We start from the raw sequence: 26,451 nt of genomic DNA on the forward strand, positions 1-26,451 counted from the left end.
TTTACAGGAAAAACAGCCCTCGCAACACCAAAAAGAGCCTCCGTCATCAGTAAAACAGCCCTCTTAAAAAATCTGCTTGTGCTGAAAAGAGCCCTCGTCACCAAAAAATTATTTTGAGCCCTGCAATAGCTGATAGTGGTTTTTGTACTGTAGGTAGGCATATATGAAGGTAAGAGAGGGGAGAGTAAGATATAGGAGGGTCTGCGTTAGGGGGGGGGGGGGACAATTGTAAGTCAAATCATCAGCCAGGATGAAATACTCACAAATTCAGACGAGACTGGAATTGAAAGGACTGCATCCGAAACATTGGCATTGATGTTTTTTGATGTTACAAGATAATCCTTCATTTCTTCTGGATCCTTTAGTGTAGATGACAAAGGTTGTCCCCCTGCAAGAAGAAGAAAAAAACATCAGCTAAACATGTACAGTACATACATCACATGATCATCTATAAACCTATCATATCAGATGATCATGTATTTAAACCTATGTATCACATGATCATGCATAAACCTAAAACATCAGCTAAACATGTACAGTACATACATCACATGATCATCTATAAACCTATCATATCAGATGATCATGTATTTAAACCTATGTATCACATGATCATGCATAAACCTAAAACATCAGCTAAACATGTACAGTACATACATCACATGGTCATCTATAAACCTATCATATCATTTGTTCAAATCACATGATCATGCATAAACCTATCATATCACATGATCATGCATAAACCGATCATATCACATGATCATGTATTTAAACCTATGTATCACATGATCGTGCATAAACCTATCATATCAGATGATCATGTATTTGAACCTATCATATCAGATGATCATGTATTTGAACCTATCATATCAGATGATCATGTATTTAAACCTATGTATCAGATGATCATGTATTTAAACTTATCATATTAAATGATCATGTATTTAAACCTATGTATCACATGATCATGCATAAACCTATCATAGATGATCATGTATTTGAACCTATCATATTAGATGATCATGTATTTGAACCTATCATATCAGATGATCATGTATTTGAACCTATCATATCAGATGATCATGTATTTAAACCTATGTATCAGATGATCATGTATTTAAACTTATCATATTAAATGATCATGTATTTAAACCTATGTATCACATGATCATGCATAAACCTATCATAGATGATCATGTATTTGAACCTATCATATTAGATGATCATGTATTTGAACCTATCATATCAGATGATCATGTATTTGAACCTATCATATCAGATGATCATGTACACCTATCAATGCTGTTCACTGCATCATGACATTACAATAACACACCACCATACCAATCACTGTTGTTCACTACATCATGACATTACAATAACACACCACCACACCTATCACTGTATCCTGATATTACAATAACACACCACCATACCTATCACTGTTGTTCACTACATCATGACATTATAATAACACACCACCACACCTATCACTGTATCCTGATATTACAATAACACACCACCATACCTATCACTGTTGTTCACTACATCATGACATTACAATAACACACCACCATACCTCTCACTGTTGTTCACTACATCATGACATTACAATAACACACCACCACACCTATCACTGTATCCTGATATTACAATAACACACCACCATACCTATCACTGTTGTTCACTACATCATGACATTACAATAACACACCACCATACCTATCACTGTTGTTCACTACATCATGACATTACAATTTAACACACCACCATATCACTGGATCCTGACATTACAATAACACAGCACCATACCATTGTTCACTACATCCTGACATTACAATAACATAGCCCCATACCTACCAGTGATGTTCACTGCATCCTGACATACAATAACACACCACCATACCTATCAATGCTGTTCACTGTATCATGACATTACAATAATTCAGCACACAGCACCATACCATTGTTCAGTGCATCCTAACATTACAATAACATAGCACCATTACTATCTGAATTGTTCATAATACATACCAGCACTATTTGCTGAATCAAGTAAAGAAAGGTTTTTCTGAACATTGCCAAGGTCTGTTACAACTTCAGTCCAGGATGTAATGAAAGTTTCATTGCTCAGTAATTCTTCAATGTCTTTAAATAACCTTGATATGCTGCGAAAGGAAATGAAATGTTAGAGAATCATCTAGGAGACATTATCACATTGCTAAATACATCATGAACCCTGTTCATATTTTGGACAGTAAACATGAATATGACTTCCATTAACATCAAGATAGATTCACCAACTTTAATGACATTAATGGCTCATACCTTACTAGAAACACCAACCTCCTACTGTACATGCTGTTCTACCAGCATCAGAACACACTGCCATACTTTGGTGTTTAGCCTCACACACCAAGGTACCATTAAATCCTCATTTTGTTTTACCAGTTGTAATCATTTAATCAATCTATCTATCAATCCCCGATTGCTTACTGGTTTGAGGATCTGGATCAATCTATCTATCAATCCCCCATTGCTTACTGGTTTGAGGATCTGGATCAATCTATCTATCAATCCCCGATTGCTTACTGGTTTGAGGATTTATGAGCAATGATACTTACCTGTCTCCCCCTCTTACAATTGCACTTCCTATCTATTATTATTATTTTAGGTTTACAGTCTTGTACAGGGCCAAGGCCCTTTCACACGACTTTTACAACTTAACCCTGGTCATTGGTAACTTGTCACACCTACACACCAAAGTGTGCACAATTCAAACAATCTCTCCTGGGGCACCACAGTGCACCACAACCATGTGTCGCCCGGGGGACTTCCCATAGGGTGCAGCCACAAACCGGCGCGCACAACTATATTTACAAGTTACCTCGCAAGTCCCCATTTATACACTCGGGTGAAGAGAGGCAATGGAGATAAAGCGCCTTGCCCAAGGACACAACGCGATGATCTGGCCAGGGCTCGAACCTGTAATCCTTAGATCCCAAGTCCACTGCCTTAACCACTTGAGCACAACGCCCTCAACGCCCTCAACGTATCTACCTTACTACACACTTGGAAACGTTTTTAGCATTGCGCCCTTGCTCCCTGGGCCACGCCCACTAATTCCTCCTTCCTGATCTATCCCAAGGCGACGCGTGAGATGGTGTGCCTGTGGTGAGGTAGGGAGGGTGGGGTGTCAGGATGTGGGAGTGGAGGTCCAGACAAGATGAATGAGCTCCGCCGCCCGCTAGAAACCCTTGACTCCACCTCAGTGGAACAAGGTGAGACACATTGAGTGAATATTTATGTGCCACAGTAGGACTGTGCGAACCCCTATGACTGGTAGGAGGGGTATGAAGGCTCACCTTATTCCCAGTCGGTCTGGGTTAAGCCGGGTTGGGTGGATGTCGTTGGTCCTGTGAGTAGACTGACAGGTTAGGAGAACCAGGTGCAGTGTGCCTGCGAAAGTGATCGAATGAAAGGGTCTCCCAGAGAACCGCAAAGCTCTTGTCCCAAGCAGTGTTGGGAGAAGATGAGAAGTCAAGTGATGTAAGGCACTCAGCCATTCTGTTGGGTCGTGTCGGTCCCAAACGTGGTGGTGGGAGGAGTGAGAGACAGGTAAGTATCGTCGCTCGTAAATCCCCAAACCAGTAAGTTTTGGGGGATTTACTTCGCCCCTCTCTTACCTGTCTCCCACTCCACAGTTGCATGGAGTGGCACTATTACAATGGTGGGAGGCCCAACAGGCGGGACCTGCCCGAGGGAACTCCCAACACTGCACGTCCAAAAGCTAGGGTGTCTGTTAAGTAGGCTGACATGAAGGTCGATGGAGTCTTCCATGCCGCCGCTTTAGTGTGTTCTCAAGAGGGATCCCTGCGAACAAAGCCTTCGAGGCCACCTGACCCCTGAGGTCGTGGGCTTGTACCTGTTCCCCCGATGGTGAGAGGGATTGGAAAATTTAAACTATCCACCTGGAGATGGAATCCTTGGAGGCTGGTGTATGTGGTGAGGAGGGTAGTATGAATAGCCTGGACGAGGTGCGTATCGGCCTGGTCGGACTGTCTATGTACCAGAGAAGTGTTCGGACGGGGCACCACAGCTTGTCTTCCTTGACCGAGAAGAAGTGAGAGATTCTCGAGAGAGAGATGTCTCCTGGTATGGATTCTATTGTCTGGTTCTTAGGCAGAAAGGATGAATCTAGGATGAGCCGTGCACAATGATTATCGAAGCGGATGTGCCCTTCGGCCATGGAGAGGGCTTGAAGGCAACTCTGTCGTCTGGCCGATGCTGCCGACACAAGGAAGAGTCTTGGACGTCAGGTGTCGGAGGGAGGCTGTGGCCATTGGTTAGAATGGGCTCTGTGATAGGCCCTCAGGACTGCGTTGATGCTCCGGAGTGGGGGAGCTTGCGGACCACCGGTCTCTGGTTTGTCATACCTTGGATGAGTGCAGAGATGACTGAGTTAGAACCGAGAGTGGAGATGTCCAGGAAACCAGAGTGGATCGCAGCTATTGCCGACCTGTAATTCATGATCGTGGCGACTTGTCTGCCCTGGTGGAATAGGGACATCAGAAAGTTCGCCACTTGGTCTGTAGACGCTGTATGTGGGTCAGACTGTGAGTCAGAGCACCATTGGAAATAGTTGCTGAGTCACGAAGAATAAGTGCGAATGGTGGAAGGTATTCTCGCGTCCGCTGCCATATAGGCAACTTCTTCCGAAAAGCCTCTCTCGAGGCACAGGGGTGGGAAAGCATAAGCCTGCATCCCATTCCACGAGATGGCTAGAGCATCTATCGCCCAGGCTTGAGGATGCCACATCCTGGAACAGAACGTCGGTAGTTTTGCGTTCTCGGCGAAGGCGAAGAGGTCAATGGTGGCCGACCGGGCATTTTCGAACAGTCGAGAGCAGGTGTTGTGTTTCGAACAGTCGAGAGCAGGTGTTGTGTTTCGAACAGTCAAGAGCAGGTGTTGTGTTTGGAACAGTTGAGAGCAGGTGTTGTGTTCCAAGGACTATTCGACCAAGTTCATCGACCCCCTCGGCAGGGCGTCTGCCAGATGGTTCTCCTTCCCGGCAAAGTGGGACGCTCGGAAAACAATGTTGTGTTGTATGCACCAGTGGAGGAGGCTCCAAGCCGCTAGGCAGAGGCTCGGTGACCTGGTGCTGCCCTGTCTGTGTTAGAGACCACCGTGGTGTTGTCCATGAAGGCGGTGACTATGTGACCCTTGAGGTGTCGCTGGAACTGTTGAAGGCCTCTTGCCACCGCTGCGAGCTCAAGCTCGTTGATGTGGAGGTGTTTAAGCCTGTTCGGCCAGGTTCCCGCTGCCGTTAGCGATTGCCAGAAGGCTCCTAAGCCCGACAATGAGGCATCTGACATAATAGAGATCAGGGATCTGACCTGGTGGAAGGGCCTTCACTTGGCCCAGTCTCTCATAGCAGGTGCTGAGGATCTAGCAGGTACTGTACAGGGGTATTTGTTTCTCCAAGTCAAGATAGTGGGACCTGTGATAATACCAGGGCAGGGAGTGCACCTGGAGTGGTCTCATTCATAGTCTGCAGTACTAAGGGACGATGTCCACCAGACTTGCCATTAGCCCAGGAGTCACATCCAGGTTTTTACCTTTGTTGCCCGCCTGTTGACCACATATTCGGCTAGTCGAGATAGCTGGGTGGTCCTTTCTGACGATGGGCTGACCGTCCCTGTAGTGAAATCTAGGGAGGCACCGAGGTATTGAATCTGCTGACTTGGTAGGAGGTGCGATTTTTCTAAGTTAGCTGCGGTCCCGATATTCCTATTAAAAAGTAGTCGGAAATTTCACGCCATTTTGTAACAAGACAGACTGCGTGGTCGTTACTACGACGCAAAACTTTTCCCTCCTGTCTTTTAGGTATATTATATCCGCCTGTCTGCATAAACAAGGTGGAAAAAGGCAAACGAACGAAGTAGTCTCGCAGAACTACTATCTGTGAAAACAACGTTACGCTAAAAAAACGAACGCATGGGCGAGAGTGTACACTAAAAACAGCCCCCAAAAACACCCTTCCCTACAAGAAAAGGATACTTATCAGGCTGGAAAAGATGTTGGAAGTCTAGAACTCCTGATAGGAAACTTCTAGGTATAATAATCCAAGGTATCCGGGAAAATTTTTCCCAATCCGAAAACACTATGAGACACTTTGGTGGTAGAAAAATGAAGGAGGTCACTAGGGTCAGTGAGGGTGTACAGTGTTAAAAGATTACCATGGCATACTAGACACGGTAGAATGCGGTGCTTAGGTTGTGGGGAGACAGGTAAGTGGGGAACGAAGTAAATATTAGGAATACATCGCAGGAGCTGTCAATATTAGCTCACTCTTTCCACAGTACCGTGATACACAACACCTAGCTGGGAGAAAGAAAATAAAATACACGGGTGTACCAAATGATCACGCAACAAACCGATATCTTTTTAGCTAGCTAGGTGGTTGGCTATTGATTGTGGATTTTCATACTATGTTGTTGACTAGACTATTAATTCGTGTGTGAGCGAACATACAAAACAATTGGAGAATTGACGAATTATTGCAGTATTAATTTTGGAGCTATCATGTTCAAAGGTTTCAGACTTTCACACCTTTTGACCTCTACCAATTTCAATCATGGGTTATCCATCTACCAAGTATGACTTTGATTCAACTAGTGGTTGTTGAGATATGATGTTTACAGGCAGTTTTTGACAATTTCCCATTTAGCCCCACCAAACATGAATATTAATGAGGTCAAAGTTGTTGACATTACAAAGAGTGTATATACTTACTATGTACTTATATCACAATACCAAGTATTAATTAAATCTGACGTACTGTTGAACAGATATTGACATTTAAAAAAATTAATGTTAAGTCCTGCCCAATCATTAATATTCATGAGATGGGAACCACAAACAATAGTGTGATCTACACATCATTGGGCAACTACCTATCACATGTGACATTGATTCAACATGTGGTTGTTGAGATACCATGTTTACAAGCTGGCCGTCACAAAGTGAAGTCATAGAGTTCTATACTTGCTCGCACTTAAGTTGATGTATTATAAATATACTTACCCTGCATCTTGGAAATCACTTATTTCTCCACTCATCTCACCTCTCAGAGCATGATCGTAGCAGTTATTGACTGTGTTGCAAATAAGAGTCTGGGCAAAGGGCAGTGAACCAGCTGATGGGAGAGCATTGCTGGCAAAATGGCCTGTAGAGACAACATAGAACAAATTACACACAAGGCTAGTGTACTACTGCCACCTAAAGGTCTCATCAGGATTAAAAACCACTGAAAAGACCTATTGGAGCTCTACAGGAACATACTGCAATAGGAGATGACAAGACCTACTGTAACATAGCTCTACTGTTCATGTCATCTATATACTGTATGGAATAAAGTACAATAGGAGATGACAAGACCTACTGTAACATAGCTCTACTGTTCATGTCATCTATATAATGTAAGGAATAAAGTGCAATAGGAGATGATAAGACCTACTGTAACATAGCTCTACTGTTCATGTCATAAAGTATAACATTTAGCGTTGATAACAAGACCAAACAGTCACCTCAACTGAATGTCTTCTACTGTAAATAACTGCATAGCTAATGAACTCTACTGTACAGAACATTTCAATAGAGTTCCTGCACTCATGAAGTATGATAGATCTACATACCAATAATCAAGTTCATCCAAGCTGTATTTGTGAGTTATTGTATTTGCATGCCAAAGTAACACATGTATATAAAAAACACACACATACACACGCATGCTGTCACCATTGCATATATTCCTTTGCCTCTAGCAAGGAATAACTAAAGCACCAAAAGGAGCAGATACTCACACTAGTAAGATCTATCATTTGGACAAGTGTGTCTCAATGACATGAACCTAATTGGCACCTAAATTTATAACTCGCCCGCCTCCAGACACTACCTGAAATAACTGACTGTTAGGCTGGACGGTGCATTCCGAGTAGTACAGTATTACTGTGTTCCCCTTTTTTCGTGAGACCTGCTTTTGTGAAGTAGGCCTACACACACACAGTGTTAAAAGCCTACATCTTATTTAGGCTACGCCACAGAAAGTAAAAGAAACTTAACTTAACTGCAGAGTTGTTGCTATTGTGGTATTATAATATTACACCAATTTAACATGTAACTGTAAATGCCTGTGTGTTCAAACAATGTATAGATCCATTTCCATGTCTGTTACAGGCTATACTGTGATTACTGTATGGTTACCATCTGTGTGACAATTTCCTGCATAGTACAGGCTATTTACAGCACTGTATAATGTGTACAGTTTCTTAGATATTAAACAGAGCTGAACTGTACAAGGAAACAAGATTACAAAGAAGCTTTTCATCATCATTCTGTCCATCATCATTCACAATAAGAACATGAACTTATTTAATCAAGTAGATTTTGTACATATATGCACCTAATGCTAAAATATTGGGTTATGTCGTACAAGGAAGTGTGTGCTACCCTGTTAAGCCCACCAGAGATTTTAATGCAGTGCTTCCATTCACTGCTTGTAATTCATTTATATTCTTTGTTTTTTCTCATGTAAAGTTGTGAAGAAACAAGTAAATAAATGAAATATGAAAGTTTGTGAAACTGTCTAGTTTCATATGATCATGAAAGAATCATATATGTTGACATTCTTTCAAGTTTTTCTAGTGTGTATTTTTGAAACCATATTTCAGGTTGTCTGTGTTTGGTTGTCTTCGATTACTTCTAAAGGTTTGTCCTGAAGAAAGTATCCTTGCAAGTTAAAATCATTAGGTATTCAGACATGATAAAAGAAGTACCATTAACACAAGCTAATTATAGAGTTCTGACTATTAAAACACAATAAAGAGAGTTGTGGCTGAATCTGACTGCCTAACAAACATGCTGACAATTTTCTTTCATCTTTTGGTCAAAAACACAGCATCACAGCCTTAAATATCACAAACATATGGTTTTCTAAATCTGGTGATATTTTGTAAATTACATCTGGGAACAGCACAGTGGATGATGTCATCAGGACAATTGAGCTGTTTTTGGTTATAGTATTTGCATGGTTGCACACAACAGTTTCCGGTTCATTTGTTAAATGACAAAGTATTTCAGCAGTACCAGTTAACTTAGGATCAATACACTACTAAACCTATCACATGTATCAAATAGCCACCAAGCAGAGGTAATAATACAGGATAGATTGAATTTGTACAGGGATGAATACATCGCTACCTGCCATCATGTTATAGGATCAATACACTACTAAACCTATCACATGTATCAAATAGCCACCAAGCAGAGTAATGATACAGGATAGATTGAATTTGTACAGGGATGAATACATCGCTACCTGCCATCATGTTATAGGATCAATACACTACTAAACCTATCACATGTATCAAATAGCCACCAAGCAGAGGTAATAATACAGGATAGATTGAATTTGTACAGGGATGAATACATCGCTACCTGCCATCATGTTATAGGATCAATACACTACTAAACCTATCACATGTATCAAATAGCCACCAAGCAGAGGTAATGATACAGGATAAATTGAATTTGTACAGGGATGAATACATCGCTACCTGCCATCATGTTATAGGATCAATACACTACTAAACCTATCACATGTATCAAATAGCCACCAAGCAGAGGTAATAATACAGGATAGATTGAATTTGTACAGGGATGAATACATCGCTACCTGCCATCATGTTATAGGATCAATACACTACTAAACCTATCACATGTATCAAATAGCCACCAAGCAGAGGTAATAATACAGGATAGATTGAATTTGTACAGGGATGAATACATCGCTACCTGCCATCATGTTATAGGATCAATACACTACTAAACCTATCACATGTATCAAATAGCCACCAAGCAGAGGTAATAATACAGGATAGATTTAATTTGTACAGGGCTGAATACATCGCTACCTGCCATCATGTTATAGGATCAATACACTACTAAACCTATCACATGTATCAAATAGCCACCAAGCAGAGGTAATAATACAGGATAGATTGAATTTGTACAGGGATGAATACATCGCTACCTGCCATCATGTTATAGGATCAATACACTACTAAACCTATCACATGTATCAAATAGCCACCAAGCAGAGGTAATAATACAGGATAGATTGAATTTGTACAGGGATGAATACATCGCTACCTGCCATCATGTTATAGGATCAATACACTACTAAACCTATCACATGTATCAAATAGCCACCAAGCAGAGGTAATAATACAGGATAGATTGAATTTGTACAGGGATGAATACATCGCTACCTGCCATCATGTTATAGGATCAATACACTACTAAACCTATCATATGTATCAAATAGCCACCAAGCAGAGTAATGATACAGGATAGATTGAATTTGTACAGGGATGAATACATCGCTACCTGCCATCATGTTATAGGATCAATACACTACTAAACCTATCACATGTATCAAATAGCCACCAAGCAGAGTAATGATACAGGATAGATTGAATTTGTACAGGGATGAATACATCGCTACCTGCCATCATGTTATAGGATCAATACACTACTAAACCTATCACATGTATCAAATAGCCACCAAGCAGAGGTAATAATACAGGATAGATTGAATTTGTACAGGGATGAATACATCGCTACCTGCCATCATGTTATAGGATCAATACACTACTAAACCTATCACATGTATCAAATAGCCACCAAGCAGAGGTAATGATACAGGATAGATTGTGTACAGGGATGAATACATCGCTACCTGCCATCATGTTATAGGATCAATACACTACTAAACCTATCACATGTATCAAATAGCCACCAAGCAGAGTAATAATACAGGATAGATTGTGTACAGGGATGAAAACATCGCTACCTGCCATCATGTTATAGGATCAATACACTACTAAACCTATCACATGTATCAAATAGCCACCAAGCAGAGGTAATAATACAGGATAGATTGTGTACAGGGATGAATACATCGTTACCTGCCATCATGTTATAGGATCAATACACTACTAAACCTATCACATGTATCAAATAGCCACCAAGCAGAGGTAATGATACAGGATAGATTGAATTTGTACAGGGATGAATACATCGTTACCTGCCATCATGTTATAGGATCAATACACTACTAAACCTATCACATGTATCAAATAGCCACCAAGCAGAGGTAATAATACAGGATAGATTGTGTACAGGGATGAATACATCGCTACCTGCCATCATGTTATAGGATCAATACACTACTAAACCTATCACATGTATCAAATAGCCACCAAGCAGAGGTAATAATACAGGATAGATTGTGTACAGGGATGAATACATCGCTACCTGCCATCATGTTATAGGATCAATACACTACTAAACCTATCATATGTATCAAATAGCCACCAAGCAGAGGTAATAATACAGGATAGATTGTGTACAGGGCTGAATACATCGCTACCTGCCATCATGTTATAGGATCAATACACTACTAAACCTATCACATGTATCAAATAGCCACCAAGCAGAGGTAATAATACAGGATAGATTGTATACAGGGCTGAATACATCGCTACCTGCCATCATGTTATAGGATCAATACACTACTAAACCTATCACATGTATCAAATAGCCACCAAGCAGAGGTAATAATACAGGATAGATTGAATTTGTACAGGGATGAATACATCGCTACCTGCCATCATGTTATAGGATCAATACACTACTAAACCTATCACATGTATCAAATAGCCACCAAGCAGAGGTAATGATACAGGATAGATTGAATTTGTACAGGGATGAATACATCGCTACCTGCCATCATGTTATAGGATCAATACACTACTAAACCTATCACATGTATCAAATAGCCACCAAGCAGAGGTAATGATACAGGATAGATTGAATTTGTACAGGGATGAATACATCGCTACCTGCCATCATGTTATAGGATCAATACACTACTAAACCTATCACATGTATCAAATAGCCACCAAGCAGAGGTAATAATACAGGATAGATTGAATTTGTACAGGGATGAATACATCGCTACCTGCCATCATGTTATAGGATCAATACACTACTAAACCTATCACATGTATCAAATAGCCACCAAGCAGAGGTAATGATACAGGATAAATTGAATTTGTACAGGGATGAATACATCGCTACCTGCCATCATGTTATAGGATCAATACACTACTAAACCTATCACATGTATCAAATAGCCACCAAGCAGAGGTAATAATACAGGATAGATTGAATTTGTACAGGGATGAAAACATCGCTACCTGCCATCATGTTATAGGATCAATACACTACTAAACCTATCATATGTGGGTGTTTCTTTTTTTATAGGGGCCACTACTAATATCTGGAGATTACCTAACATTTCCCTAATTAATTAGCTGCTAGTACTAATCCAGATAAGTTGATCCATGATAAGTTATTCATATGGTTCAAGTGAACATAAATATTAACATTATTAATAGTTCACATGTTTTAGACGGGCTGGTAGCCACAAACATGTTGTGGTGTCTCCACAATTTATAGCAAATAAGTGTGACAAATATTCTACAAAAATTATAAAGCTTGTAGCACCTATTCTTTAACATCATATTAACCATTATTTTTATTCAAATGATAAATAAAACTCATATAAACCATACTACACTAAACTTCCAGGTGTGTGATTTGTTCTCTTTATTTTTGGCACACTGCCACTTTAAACTGAAAACGTAACATTTAGTGTCCCACGAAGTTACGTATGCAGACGCGATTTTGTGTTATAATAATCCAAATATTAAATATGGTTGATCAACTTACTATGCCCTACATATATTTGCAGGTACACAAAACTAATTCAGAATAACGATCAATATCATGCTGTGTTCAGTTCATAATTTATGGCCAGATTAATTTTTGTAAGAAACATGTTGTGTCCAGTCAGATAGTTACGTTTTCACTAGTAAGACTCACACGGTGGTCGCTATGAACATATTAGCGTATTGAAAAAACATACGACAGTAAGGCCATATAAGGCGGGAACGTGGCGACAACAAATTGAGCCTCTGTTTAGGAAACTTAAGAAAGGTAATCTATATTGTGATTTGTGTCCATCTCGTTACGCTTTTATAAATGTTACGTTTCTAGACATGAAACAATAACATAATATATATGAATAATATATATATTTTATGATTGTTAGAGCGAACAATTAATTGTTGTCTATATTATCATACATCGGATAAAAGTACGTCGTTCGCATCGTAATACACCTGGCAAAACGAATCACAAGTTGGCAAGATCTGATTTGGAAACCACGCAATGTTGTGTCCAGAATTACGTTGGCTTGAATTACATTTACAGACAAATATTTTACCTACGTGAGTACTTTAGTGCTTCATATATCGTTATTATACCGTATTTATTTGTTTATTTTGTAATAAGTTGCACTTGATACTTATTTGCGAGTAATCTAAATGGATTTATTAAAATTTCATTCAATACGTAACCATGAGACCCAAAAGTATGTGGTGTCTCGGCATGCATTTACATTAGTTAGGCCCGCGTTAGTTACGTTAGCTTCACGTTAATTATTATTAGCGTAGGCCTATGGCCATACCATTTTATCACATGGTACGGTATGTAGGGTTGATGCTAACTTTTATTGGAGGGGGAATTGTCCCCCATTACATGCGATAAAAAAGAGATATCCTCTGAATTCATACTTGATCCTAGCCTAGCCTATGCCCACAACGTTGTAGGTATAGCCTAGGCTAGTTAGACTAAGATTCTTTAATTTTTTTTGGGGGGGGGGGGAATTGGTCAGTCCCGCTGCTGTGCAGTATAAACAAACCAGCCTAGCCCTAGCTACATGTATGTTAGATAAGTTAGATAAGATATTTAAAATAGTTGCCATAGGCTAGGCCTATATATTGTCCAATTTTGTTTTGCATCATCACTATCAACTATCACAGTAGGCTAGGCTTATAGGTTACCAGCCTGTTCTTATATATATTACTCTTAGTCTGACCCTGGGGCCTGGGCCTTCATTTCCACAAAATGTGCCCGGTTATAAAAAAAAATGGTATATTGTGGCCGAAGGCTCTGTCCAAATTTTTGTTGCATCGATCGTATACATGTTATCCTAGTCCGACACTACATTGTCGCATTATCGTTGGGTTCTTTTTCCATATTCAGTATGGCGCCTATCGCCTCGGGGTTGGTGTGGTAAAAGGTTGACTACAAAAATTACCAAACAAAAAGAAGTTGATTTCAATGTTTTATTCGCTCCATGTTCAATAAGTAATCAACTCAAAAATTTATTTGGACAGATTATACAAAAAATTACAGCAGGCTACTACCTGTATAAAAGATTATTTCCATTATATTATATTTTAGTGTTTTAAAAATAAAGTTTAGAAGTAAGAAAGGAATTTTGATTGTGCTTGATTTGCTCAAGGAATTGTGTTTAGTGCACCAGGCCGGGCAGTAGTCATGGGGGGGCTAACTGTTTCCCACCCCCCCACCCTAGAAAATGTTGGATACTGTGCCTATCTGTTCTAATTCCCTTTGCTGTTTACTTCCAGCATACAGTACATGATTTGGAATTGTCAGCAGTGGGCATGGTATTCCAGCTACTTCATCCACCAGTCCAGAGGGAAACTTGCCTAATGTTGCTCAACCATGCCATCCGGAGTGTATCCTTTATACATTTGTTTTCATTCTTGGCATCATATCCGATTTGAAGTGTGTGTGTGTGGGGGGGGGGGGGGGAGGATAGCCCACCATTCCAAAAAATTAGTGTGTACAATATTTAGAGTCCATGGAGACGACCAGGGTTCATGCCGATGTTCATATAACTTGATCATTAAATTGTATTTTGATTTTATATTAAGTATTTTAAAGTTCACGAACAATCCATAATCTTTAATTAATAACTACAGTAGATGATGATACTTCAACGGCACATCCTGAGGGAAACATGTCACCATTGCCCGAAGCTGCCGAACCACGCCATCCGCAGTGTATCCTTAATATATTTTATTGTTATAGTATTCATTTCAGTTTCAGACCTATCAGTAAGTAATACGTACTACAGTAGTGCAGTGAAGTTGCAGTTTTCCTTCCCACAATCCCAGTGAATTAACTACATCCACCCCAGTTGACTGCATTCACTACACATTTTTTTTAAACCATATTACCATATCTTAAATATCCTTGACATAACATTCAGCTGTTCCTCTGCACAATACGTTGACTTGTGGGCAGTGGGTGGCTGTAATATATGATGAAGAGTGGTGGCCAGGTATTATCACGGATGTTGATAACGGATCCTGTTCTACAGTATCACTTTCATGAAACCCACTGGCTCCTACAATAAATTTATTTGGCCGGAGAAGGAGGAAACAGACCTTGTGTCTTCAGATTCAATATTAACAGGTCTTGATGATCCTCCTGTACCGATAAGTCGCCGTCACTTTCCTTCAAACTCAGTACAAGCAAAGGATGTCACTAACAAATGAGAATGGTTCTAACACAATAAGTTTATGCAGTTTCTTGCAGGATTTTATCCAATGCCTAGGACAGCTATGGCATCGTGATCAACATTATTAATACTTTTTTTCATGTTTCACCATTCTAGGATCTATTAACACATTGTTCCTTCCTTCCTTATGTTCACGTTACAATTTGAATGCTTTTCTTCATGCATTATGAACAATTTGTTACTGGTTTATTTGTGGTTTATAATGAACTAACAACCTTAACGATGCCATAACTGTTTCGATCCATAAAGGTTAGTATGTTATGGAGACGGCTATAATTTACGATCTCCTGCTTGATGATGCCAAGCAGAAATGTATTATTTACATTCATCAGCTAGGCTAACCATAGCATTGTTGTCTCAATTGCATGCAAACAAATTTGAAATTGGCCGAACAATGCAAATGAAAAAAACAACAAGAAATTAATTAATAAAGTGATTAGTGAATAATTATTTGCAAAATTCATATATGTTATTAAATGAAACAGATGAACATGAATGAAATTAAATGTAATGAAATGACTCAATTTGGATCTTGAAAATTTAAATGAATCTATCCAGTACTGGTATTGAATGGGAACAATTGAGGAAATTATTATATGGAGTTTTTTATATCGCATTTATTGTACACTAATTTTGTTTACCATCCATTTATGCGGTTGAATATTAGCGAATCACATTTATTTGTACATATGATTGGAGTTGAACATACATTGTTATTTTGTTGTGTTAATCTGTACTATATATAAAGTTTAACATGACAGCACAGTTCTCTGATCAGCCTCTTTGTTTCATTCCTTGTCCTTCTCTTTTATCATTCATTTGGGGAAACATAAATTATGGGATTACAGTAGAATTAATTGTAAATCAGCTTGATAGCATTGCTTTCTTGCAGAAAACGCACAGACAATACAGTACCTTTAGAAGTAAAGGAAAGATAATATAATATGCAGCAACATTATCAATATAAAAACTCAACAAACTACATATATAACTGAGATACCTGTAAGCCTATGTCGATGTAACAGGGACACCAAAATATTGGTGTCCCGTTACACGTTCGGCATTGTTCATTTGGCCACTGGTATATTTGTTGATGTATTCTGAATTAGCTGTATGTCAATATCAGAGGGAATTAGATCATTATTTTATAATATGGAAACACATTTTAAGTGAGTATGAAGGATTGACAACATCACAGAAAAAAAAATCACTTTCACAGTTGCCAAATATCCAGAATTTGTAACGTGTGAAAAATAAATCAAGAATTACTAAAATATTATAGTTGTGCATGACAATAACTGATGTCTTGGATTATGACCATGTTTAATACCTAAGTTAAAATAAATAATATAACAGTGTATGCTGATTTTACTATGAATGACATAGATGAATGTATAATGTTTGGTGTCCCTGTTACACGTGATATTTTGGATATTGTCTTATGACTTTACCTATACTATTTGCATTGCAAGCTAGCTATAAGCAAAATGTTTTTTTTAGTTGGCTTTGCATTTGTTGTAGTACACATGCATGCCATTATCATTGTGATATCACATATTTGAAAATTTTAAGCCTATGTCACAAGTTGGCACCCATATTAAAATAAACACCCACGTATCAAATAGCCACCAAGCAGAGGTAATGATACAGGATAGATTGTGTACAGGGATGAATACATCGCTACCTGCCATCATGTTATAGGATCAATACACTACTAAACCTATCACATGTATCAAATAGCCACCAAGCAGAGGTAATAATACAGGATAGATTGAATTTGTACAGGGCTGAATACATCGCTACCTGCCATCATGTTATAGGATCAATACACACTACTAAACCTATCACATGTATCAAATAGCCACCAAGCAGAGGTAATAATACAGGATAGATTGAATTTGTACAGGGCTGAATACATCGCTACCTGCCATCATGTTATAGGATCAATACACACTACTAAACCTATCACATGTATCAAATAGCCACCAAGCAGAGGTAATGATACAGGATAGATTGTGTACAGGGATGAATACATCGCTACCTGCCATCATGTTATAGGATCAATACACTACTAAACCTATCACATGTATCAAATAGCCACCAAGCAGAGTAATAATACAGGATAGATTGAATTTGTACAGGGATGAATACATCGCTACCTGCCATCATGTTATAGGATCAATACACTACTAAACCTATCATATGTATCAAATAGCCACCAAGCAGAGTAATAATACAGGATAGATTGAATTTGTACAGGGATGAATACATCGCTACCTGCCATCATGTTATAGGATCAATACACTACTAAACCTATCACATGTATCAAATAGCCACCAAGCAGAGGTAATAATACAGGATAGATTTAATTTGTACAGGGCTGAATACATCGCTACCTGCCATCATGTTATAGGATCAATACACTACTAAACCTATCACATGTATCAAATAGCCACCAAGCAGAGGTAATAATACAGGATACTGTAGATTGAATTTGTACAGGGATGAATACATCGCTACCTGCCATCATGTTAAAGGATATTTGTTCCAACTACTTTCCTGTGATTTGATTGGCTTATAGTCCACAACTGTCTGAAAGCATTTCATTACACGCAGCTATATGCCACAGCTTCAGTATTACATTGCTTAGAGGAAACAGCTAATAGTAATAATAATAATATTATTATTATTATTATTATATTATTATTATTAGTAAACAGCTGATCCCATCAAAATATGTGCGAATCAAAATGTTAGATCATTTTGCCAGTTTTGACACCAAACATGAAATGCTACTGTCATCAGCAATTTCAAGTTCGTAGGAATTTGTATGGAGCAAACTACATGAAAAGATTAACAACATACAGTACCACTTCTATAACTTTCAAGAATCAACTGGGTGTTCACACATGAACACTCTGTCAATCTGCACATTTCCCATGATCATAATAGTGAGTGGCTGTAGGCCATTTCCAAAGCCAACAATGGCACAAGGTTCCTGCATCAAAACTGTGAGGATTGAATGATTGTTAAGAAAAGGTTGCCAAGGTCAATATTCGGTACCAGGAACAAGCTGGTCTGTCTACTTCTTACACTCATTCAGTGTGTGCACTTACTAGACATTATTAACTAAATATTGTAAAGTATTGATAAAGTCAAGCTACGGTAAACTTGCCAGCTATATACTGAGTGCATGAAAGGTTATGAACTCTTCTACCATCATTGGCAGGCTGTCTGTTGTGAAATAGATAGGTTATTATATTGTTTATGGAAACAAAATCTGGGGAACAGCAAAACTCAATTCATGTTTTATTTATGATAACATGTTACACTTAGTAGTTTGTCAGGGTTGACAACACCCAACATGTTTTCACCTTTGACTAAGCACTGAAAGAGCATCCAGTAATCCCAGACAACATTGACCATCTATTTATGAAGGGATAAAATTGATTATAATTCACATAAAAGCATTGAAAAGAGCCGGTAATTCCAACAGTATATGAACTAGCAGACTGGAGAAAAAATAAGCCCAGTTAAAAGGCAAGCTTGGATCACTCACTTGATGATCATGTGAGCCTTCCCTATAGACTATACAACATAAAATGGCTAATAGTAATACCGACTTTATGTTCTTATCACAATAGTCAACGGAATTTACGAATGACTGTAGCTTAGAAAAACCTTGACCTCTAATAACTTTGCACACGAAGGTCGCACAGGGGTCAACCCATGGACAATTTTGATCGGAAGGTACTGTACACGTCTTTGTGATCCGATAATGGCCTTGAAAATTCAAATAACCAAAGAAACTAATACAGGTCACCGGAGGTCAACCTGCGGCCAAAGGTCACCTACAGTACCACTCACATATAACTCCGCGTAGACGTATACTCTTCGTTTATCTACGCGATTATACAATGAATATAAACATTTCTGTACGCGACGTTCTACGCGGCGTCTATGCTGTGTCTACGCGGCTTAGGGCTTCACTCTAGTTTTGCCACTGAATAGGGATTATAAGTGCGTAAAGACGTTAAATCTCATATAATCTGTAAACGTAGGGTGTTCGCAGCCGCTTTACATAGCAGAGCTTCTATAGGTTAGAATAAACTGTGATGAAGAAAAGAGTCGGTAAACTCAGTTTGCATAGTGTTCAACCGATTAACATAATCGGAATCGGAATCGGTACGAATATTGCATAATCAGAACATAATCGGAATCGGTAAAAATCACGTGGAATACCAGTTATGTCATACCGATTATTCAAAATCATATGGAAGGTGAAAATATCATTATTCAAAAACATATGGGAGTTGAAAATATCAACTGATGTATTAGGTTTGTTCTTTTACTACGAAATATTAAAATAAGACAGATTCGCCCTTGCAAGTGCTAAAAAGACCTCCTAAAGCACAATTACGAGTGCGAAAAAGAAAAACGAAATATAAGAAAATCGCCCTCATTATATCAGGTGTCTGTGTAAAATTAATTGTGACATGCGTTTGCTTTAGCTAGGAATTGCAGTTGCAGCGCGAATCGCGCAAACAGTTTTCACATCCTGCATCAAATTTGAAGCAGTGCGAGAGGGTCGCGCACGATCACCGGGAAGTTCCCGTGGCAAATTACGGCCTGCACGAAGCAATTTCAGTACCAGCAAAAATAACCTAAAATCCTCACAAATCTCCGACCACATGATAGCCTTACTTCACACTAAGTCAACTGCATGGAAATCTAACCTTGCCATCTGTTTATTCGCTCTAGTTGTGTCGCAAATAAAAAATAAAAATATCCACGGAAACTGCAATCTTCGACCACATGTTAGCCTAACAACCACACTAAGTCAATGGGAAATGTAGCCTAACCATCAGTTTGCAACAAAAAAATGCGTAGCTTACTTTACAACTTTATATTTGCTGGAAATCGGCATTTGTTTGGAAGGTACTGTAAGTGATATGTCTTAAAGAGGGAATGTTATATTTTATATTGGAGTAGTTTCTAGTTATTATTATTTCTTTACATCAATCTGGTATTACATTTTAGAGTAATTTTAAACAAGATACGATGGTAAAATTTGCTTTTCAGTTTGATTGGCCTAAGCTTACATTTTCTAATTGAACCTGAATGGAGTTAAATAGGTAACGAATAGGTATGTTTAACTTCAAATTCGTAACATTTCTATTTGTTCATAAACAGTATAATACTGAAAATAAGTACAAAATAATGTAGGAATGAAGGCAATATGTCACTAAAATTTACACTTTGGTAAAGATTGAAGATGGATGGTTTGTCTGAGATACTTTTTGAGATGGATATTTTGAGTAACTATTCTTAACCCATTTCAAGCCATTAACAGGTGACATTCCCGTCGAGGTGGTTAGGCCATTCGCTCAGCACAGTGCTGACTGGGCAGGATGTCATATTTCCGTATTTTGGAAATTTAAAAAAAAAAAAAATTGTTTTCTTTCCGAGAAACTCCAGAGGTAATTTGGTTAATACAAAATGATCCCTTAGAGCATTGTATAACTACGAAGCAAAAGGAAACAGGGGAAAATCACAACAATAATTGTTTCTGTCAAACTTTATTGCCGATTTCGTATAGACGGGATATTTTCTCATTTTCAATCGGTAATCGGTATTTTCTGTTATGCATAATCGGTTGAACACTAGTATCGCACCAAGCCCAATTAGTGACTTTCCAAAATATTCAACCACAGAGTTAGCATATACTGTACCTAAGCGGATAAGAATAAGAGTAACAAAGAAAACAGCGCTACTAGGAGCACAAACGATCCATACAATCAGTGCAAAATTTTAGCAAGGAAACTATATTAATTACAAATGTGCCCCAGACTGTTACTATCTATAAAAGTTCCTCCCGTTAGGCATTAAATTGAATGTAGGTAACAATCTATGAGAACTAGGTACAGTAGGCCTTGGCCAATCCTACCTCTTAGCCTACATGGCAACCACGATAACCTTAAATGAAAAAACAATATTTCGCACTTCCTCCAAAATGCAGTGATAAGAATTAGACCCAGTGCTTCTTAATACATTGAGATTCCAATTACTAGTCAACAATATTTTCTGGAAAAAAACCTTACGATATTTTTCACAAATATTGATGCTTAGATAAGTGCTTCTCACAATCAACGAGCCGCCCCGAAATTCGCTCCACTAACGTAAAACTTCTTTATAACATGTGGAAAAAACCTGAGTTTTTACACACATAATTCCCATTGACATTTGTCACAGAACACAAGTAGGTCATCGACATTCGAACTTTCCTAAGTTCATCGCACCATGGGAAAGACACAACACATTGAACATGATGTTACATTTTCCCGCCATCTGGACGCTGAGTGTATATTTTGGTGTAATATGCAAATTATTAATGGTACTGTGCTATGCTACACGGTTAAAACTTAACCTATTGCGATACACACATTTTGGGAAGCTGTTGTAGAAGTAACTTTTGTATCAAATGTAAAGTACTGTAAGGTACTATAATTTATAAAAGACAGGTTTCTTTTATAGGTGGTAGGGAAAAGGGGTGTTTCGGTGAACTCGATCTCTTTGTATAGTATTTGGATACTTAAAATGACGATGTACAGTGATGTACATGCAGTTTCTATTTCTCTTTAAGTAAGCTCTACTTAGCATTTTTATCCTTTGTGGATCTTTGTTGGAATGAAAAAGAAATGTATTGTTTGACACCAGTATTTAACGGTAAGCGTTTTTTAAATTGTTGACTGAGCTTCAAAATCCATTGTCCAAAAAGTTGGTTTTCATGAAGGCTTTATAAAAACAACATACAGCTAGGGTAGAAAAACGAGAGTTGTTCTATCCAAATAAAATACATGTTTCTCGTACTGAGATCTGAAAAAAAACGGGCGGCCATTTTTCTTCTTTACATGCGCTGATACTAGTTTGGATGATGTGGCAACTTTTACAAAATAAGTTTTAAGGATAGTTTAGATTTCTTGTAATCCGAATAGAGACTCGCGAATCAGGAAAAAGATGCGGGTAGACTACTGGATTACAATAGCATAACTCCCAACCTTGACGGACATTTTGTTCTCAAATTGCACAATTACTAGTTTTTGTCCCCTAATTGACCTTTGTTGACCTTGGATCACATGACCCTTATGTGTGGAAACCATCCCTTACCCCGTTCACAACTGTACTCTCAAAATATCAACCATGTCGGACACTGTCAATGGGAGTTATTGCTTTTTTTTTAATATTTTGGTTTTTGGCCTCTGACCTTTGGTGACCTTCACAGGCACAGAGGATCTATATACCAAGTTTGAGTTTAGTCCAACTTTCCCTTGTTGAGTTACAGTGTACCCAATATTTCAAAATGCATTATGAAAGTCTCTACACTGCCAATGAAAATTATCTCCTTGTTTTCTGTTACAAGCGATTTTGTGTTTGTGTGTCTATTATGGAATTCAAAGAAAGCCAGCCCATAAACTACTCATGGATACTAACTTGTGGTGTATCTGGAACTTAATTGTATGGCAACATAACAATGGCATTAAACCTTATTCTCCTTACCTCAGAGTTCAACTTGAACTCATGGACTACGTCATTGTAGTAAGCTTACCTTTTGTTTAAAAACAATACATACTCAAACATCCTGTTTAAGCAGTGGTGTGGCAAATGAAATGGTGGGGTGGAGGGGGGGAAATAATTGTTTCCCTAAAATAAGTGTAGTTAGCTCTAGATTATAGTGTACAAAATCAAAGAGAAATGAACAAAATGACTAACATGTAGCACACATATAATGCTGTAGTGTATGCAGTAATGTACAGTAATGTATATAATACAGTAGTGTACAGTGTTCAAACGATTAACCTAATCGGAATCGGTACGAATATTGCATAATCAGAACATAATCGGAATTGGTAAAAATTACGTGGAATACCAGTTATGTCATACCGATTATTCAAAAACATATGGAAGGTGAAAATATCATTATGCAAAAACATATGGAAGTTGAAAATATCAACTGATGTATTAGGTTTGTTCTATTACTACGAAATATTACAATAAGACACCCTCGATACGTCTTTCACAGTGTATACTTTCATCAATTTACGCTGCCAGGGTCGCCGATTTTGCTTCCCTCGTGGTTAGTGACTTCAGATTTCTTGGCACAGTAAGCATAGCAGCAATACCAATTTTGCGAATGTGCTTGACAGTGTCGGAAATAAGCGGGGCGATGGGCGATTCGCCCTCGCAAGTGCTAAAAAGCCCTCCTAAAGCACAATTACAAGTGCGAAAAAGAAATATAAGAAAATCGCCCTCGTTATATCAGGTGTCTGTGTAAAATTAATTGTGACATGCGTTTGCTTTAGCTAGGAATTGCAGTTGCAGTGCGAATCGCGGAAACAGTTTTCACATCTCTCATCAAATTTGAAGCAGTGCGGGACGGTCGCGCACAATCACCGGGAAATTCCCGTGGCAAATTAAGGCCTGCACAAAGCAATTTCAGTACCAGCGAAAATAACCTAAAATCCGCACAAATCTCCGACCACATGGTAGCCTTACTTCACACTAAGTCAACTGCATGGAAATCTAACCTTGCCATCTGTTTATTCGCTCTAGTTGTGTACTGTCGCAAATAAAAAATAAAAATATCCACAGAAACTGCAATCTTCGACCACATGTTAGCCTAACAACCACACTAAGTCAATGGGAAATGTAGCCTAACCATCGGTTTCCAAAAAAAAAAAAAAACCTTACTTTACAACTTTCCATTTGATGGAAATCGGCATTTGTTTGGAAGGTGATATGTCTTATAGAGGGAATGTTATATTTTATATTGGAGTAGTTTCTAGTTGTTATTATTTCTTTACATTAATCTGGTATTACATTTTAGAGTAATTTAAAACAAGTTACGATGGTACAATTTGCTTTTCAGTTTGATTGGCCTAAGCTTACATTTTCTAATTGAACCTGAATGGAGTTAAATAGGTAACGAATAGGTATGTTTAACTTCAAGTTCGTAACATTTCTATTTGTTCATTAACGGTATAATACTGAAAATAAGTCCAAATTATTGTCGGAATGTAGGCAATATGTCATTAAAATTTACACTTTGGTAAAGATTGAAGATGAATGGTTTGTCTGAGATACTTTTTGAGATGGATATTTTGAGTAACTATTCTTAGCCCATTTTAAGCCATTAACAGGTGACATTCACGTCGAGGTGGTTAGGCCATTCGCTTAGCACAGTGCTGACTGGGTAGGATGTCATATTTCCGTATTTTGGAAATTTAAAAAAAACAACTTTTTTTCAGAGGTAATTTGGTACATACAAAATGATACCTTAGAGCCTTGTATAACAATAATATAACTATAAGGAAACAGGGGAAAATCACAACAATAATTGTTTCTGTCAAACTTTATTGCCGATTTCGTATATACGGGATATTTTCTCATTTTCAAATAATCGGAATCGGTACGGTTATGAAAAAAATAATCGGTAATCGGTATTTTCTGTTATGCATAATCGGTTGAACACTAGTAGTGTATGTAGTAGTGTGCAGTAATGTATATAATACAGTATTGTATGCAGTAATGTACAGTAATGTATATAATGCAGTAGTGTATGTAGTAATGTACAGTATTGTATATAATGCAGTAGTGTATGCAGTAATGTACAGTAATGTATATAATGCAGTAGTGTATGCAGTAATATACAGTAATGTATATAATGCAGTATTGTATGCAGTAATGTACAGTAATGTATATAATGCAGTAGTGTATGCAGTAATGTACAGTAATGTATATAATGCAGTAGTGTATGTAGTAATGTACAGTAATGTATATAATACAGTAGTGTATGTAGTAATGTACAGTAATGTATATAATGCAGTAGTGTATGCAGTAATGTGCAGTAATGTATATAATACAGTAGTGTATGTAGTAATGTGCAGTAATGTATATAATGCAGTATTGTATGCAGTAATGTGCAGTAATGTATATAATGCAGTAGTGTATGCAGTAATGTGCAGTAATGTATATAATACAGTAGTGTATGTAGTAATGTACAGTAATGTATATAATACAGTAGTGTATGTAGTAATGTGCAGTAATGTATATAATACAGTAGTGTATGCAGTAATGTGCAGTAATGTATATAATGCAGTAGTGTATGCAATAATGTGCAGTAATGTATATAATACAGTAGCAGTGTTCGATTTTTCCGGTATCGCATCGCAAAATGCGATCCAAAACGACAAACTTGCGAGACGTTTCCAAATCAGCATCGCACATTGTGCCGATTTGTGCGATACAAATTCCTAGTCAGATTTGGGAGCAAACACTCAAACCTTAACTTACGAACTGTCGATCACAATGTAGAAGTTATAATTTATTGAGTTTATACTCAATGTACAACTTATTCACTTGACCGTATAGCGAAAAAAAAACCTGAAAAAATATTATCCTACCATAGTTAAGTGTAAAGCAAATAGCCTAACCACCTCGGCGGTTACGGATCTCACGTAACTAAACTCCCTGGCAACGTGCCAAAAAAATGTTAACAAACAGGTTTTACACAGGGGATGAGCTCACAGTTGTTGGGAAGGTACCTGGGCAAATTCGCAGCACATGTACCGTGGTACAGTAGTTGGGTATAGGGTTAAACACTGCAGTTGTAAAAATGTACGCAACACATTGTTAGGCAGTCTAGAAACGGGGCTTTGCTGAACGTTGTTTGTTTCATAATATCGGAAGTTTTGTAAGTTGCACTTTTTAAAGATTGAAAGACAGATTAAATCTCTTTTCATTTTATAACATAATATAGCTACTTTAACTTGTCATTTTAAAATTTTCATCAGTTTCGTGACAATTTA

The 26,451-nt window shown here is 38.0% G+C and overlaps 1 protein-coding gene and 1 long non-coding RNA gene across 5 annotated transcripts in view; one reads left to right on the forward strand and one right to left on the reverse strand.

Annotated features, from left to right (window-relative positions):
* Positions 1 to 26,451, reverse strand: part of LOC139957379 (phospholipid-transporting ATPase ABCA1-like) — a 185,623-nt gene that overhangs the window by 142,176 nt on the left and 16,996 nt on the right. For all 4 annotated transcript variants that reach the window (XM_071955279.1, XM_071955280.1, XM_071955281.1 and 1 more), the window contains exons 4-6: positions 7,090 to 7,231; positions 2,038 to 2,171; positions 264 to 388 (exon numbers count right to left, since the gene is read on the reverse strand). In XM_071955279.1, the coding sequence (XP_071811380.1) occupies positions 264 to 388; positions 2,038 to 2,171; positions 7,090 to 7,231 (401 nt within the window). The remainder of the gene's footprint in view (positions 1 to 263; positions 389 to 2,037; positions 2,172 to 7,089; positions 7,232 to 26,451) is intronic.
* LOC139957352 (uncharacterized) lies at positions 12,377 to 17,408 on the forward strand. Its single transcript, XR_011789475.1, has 4 exons — positions 12,377 to 13,421; positions 14,628 to 14,738; positions 14,985 to 15,065; positions 15,275 to 17,408. It is a non-coding gene; the product is annotated as an uncharacterized lncRNA (long non-coding RNA).

This window comes from Apostichopus japonicus, chromosome 2 (assembly GCF_037975245.1).
Source record: "Apostichopus japonicus isolate 1M-3 chromosome 2, ASM3797524v1, whole genome shotgun sequence".
Lineage (NCBI taxonomy): Eukaryota > Metazoa > Echinodermata > Holothuroidea > Aspidochirotida > Stichopodidae > Apostichopus > Apostichopus japonicus.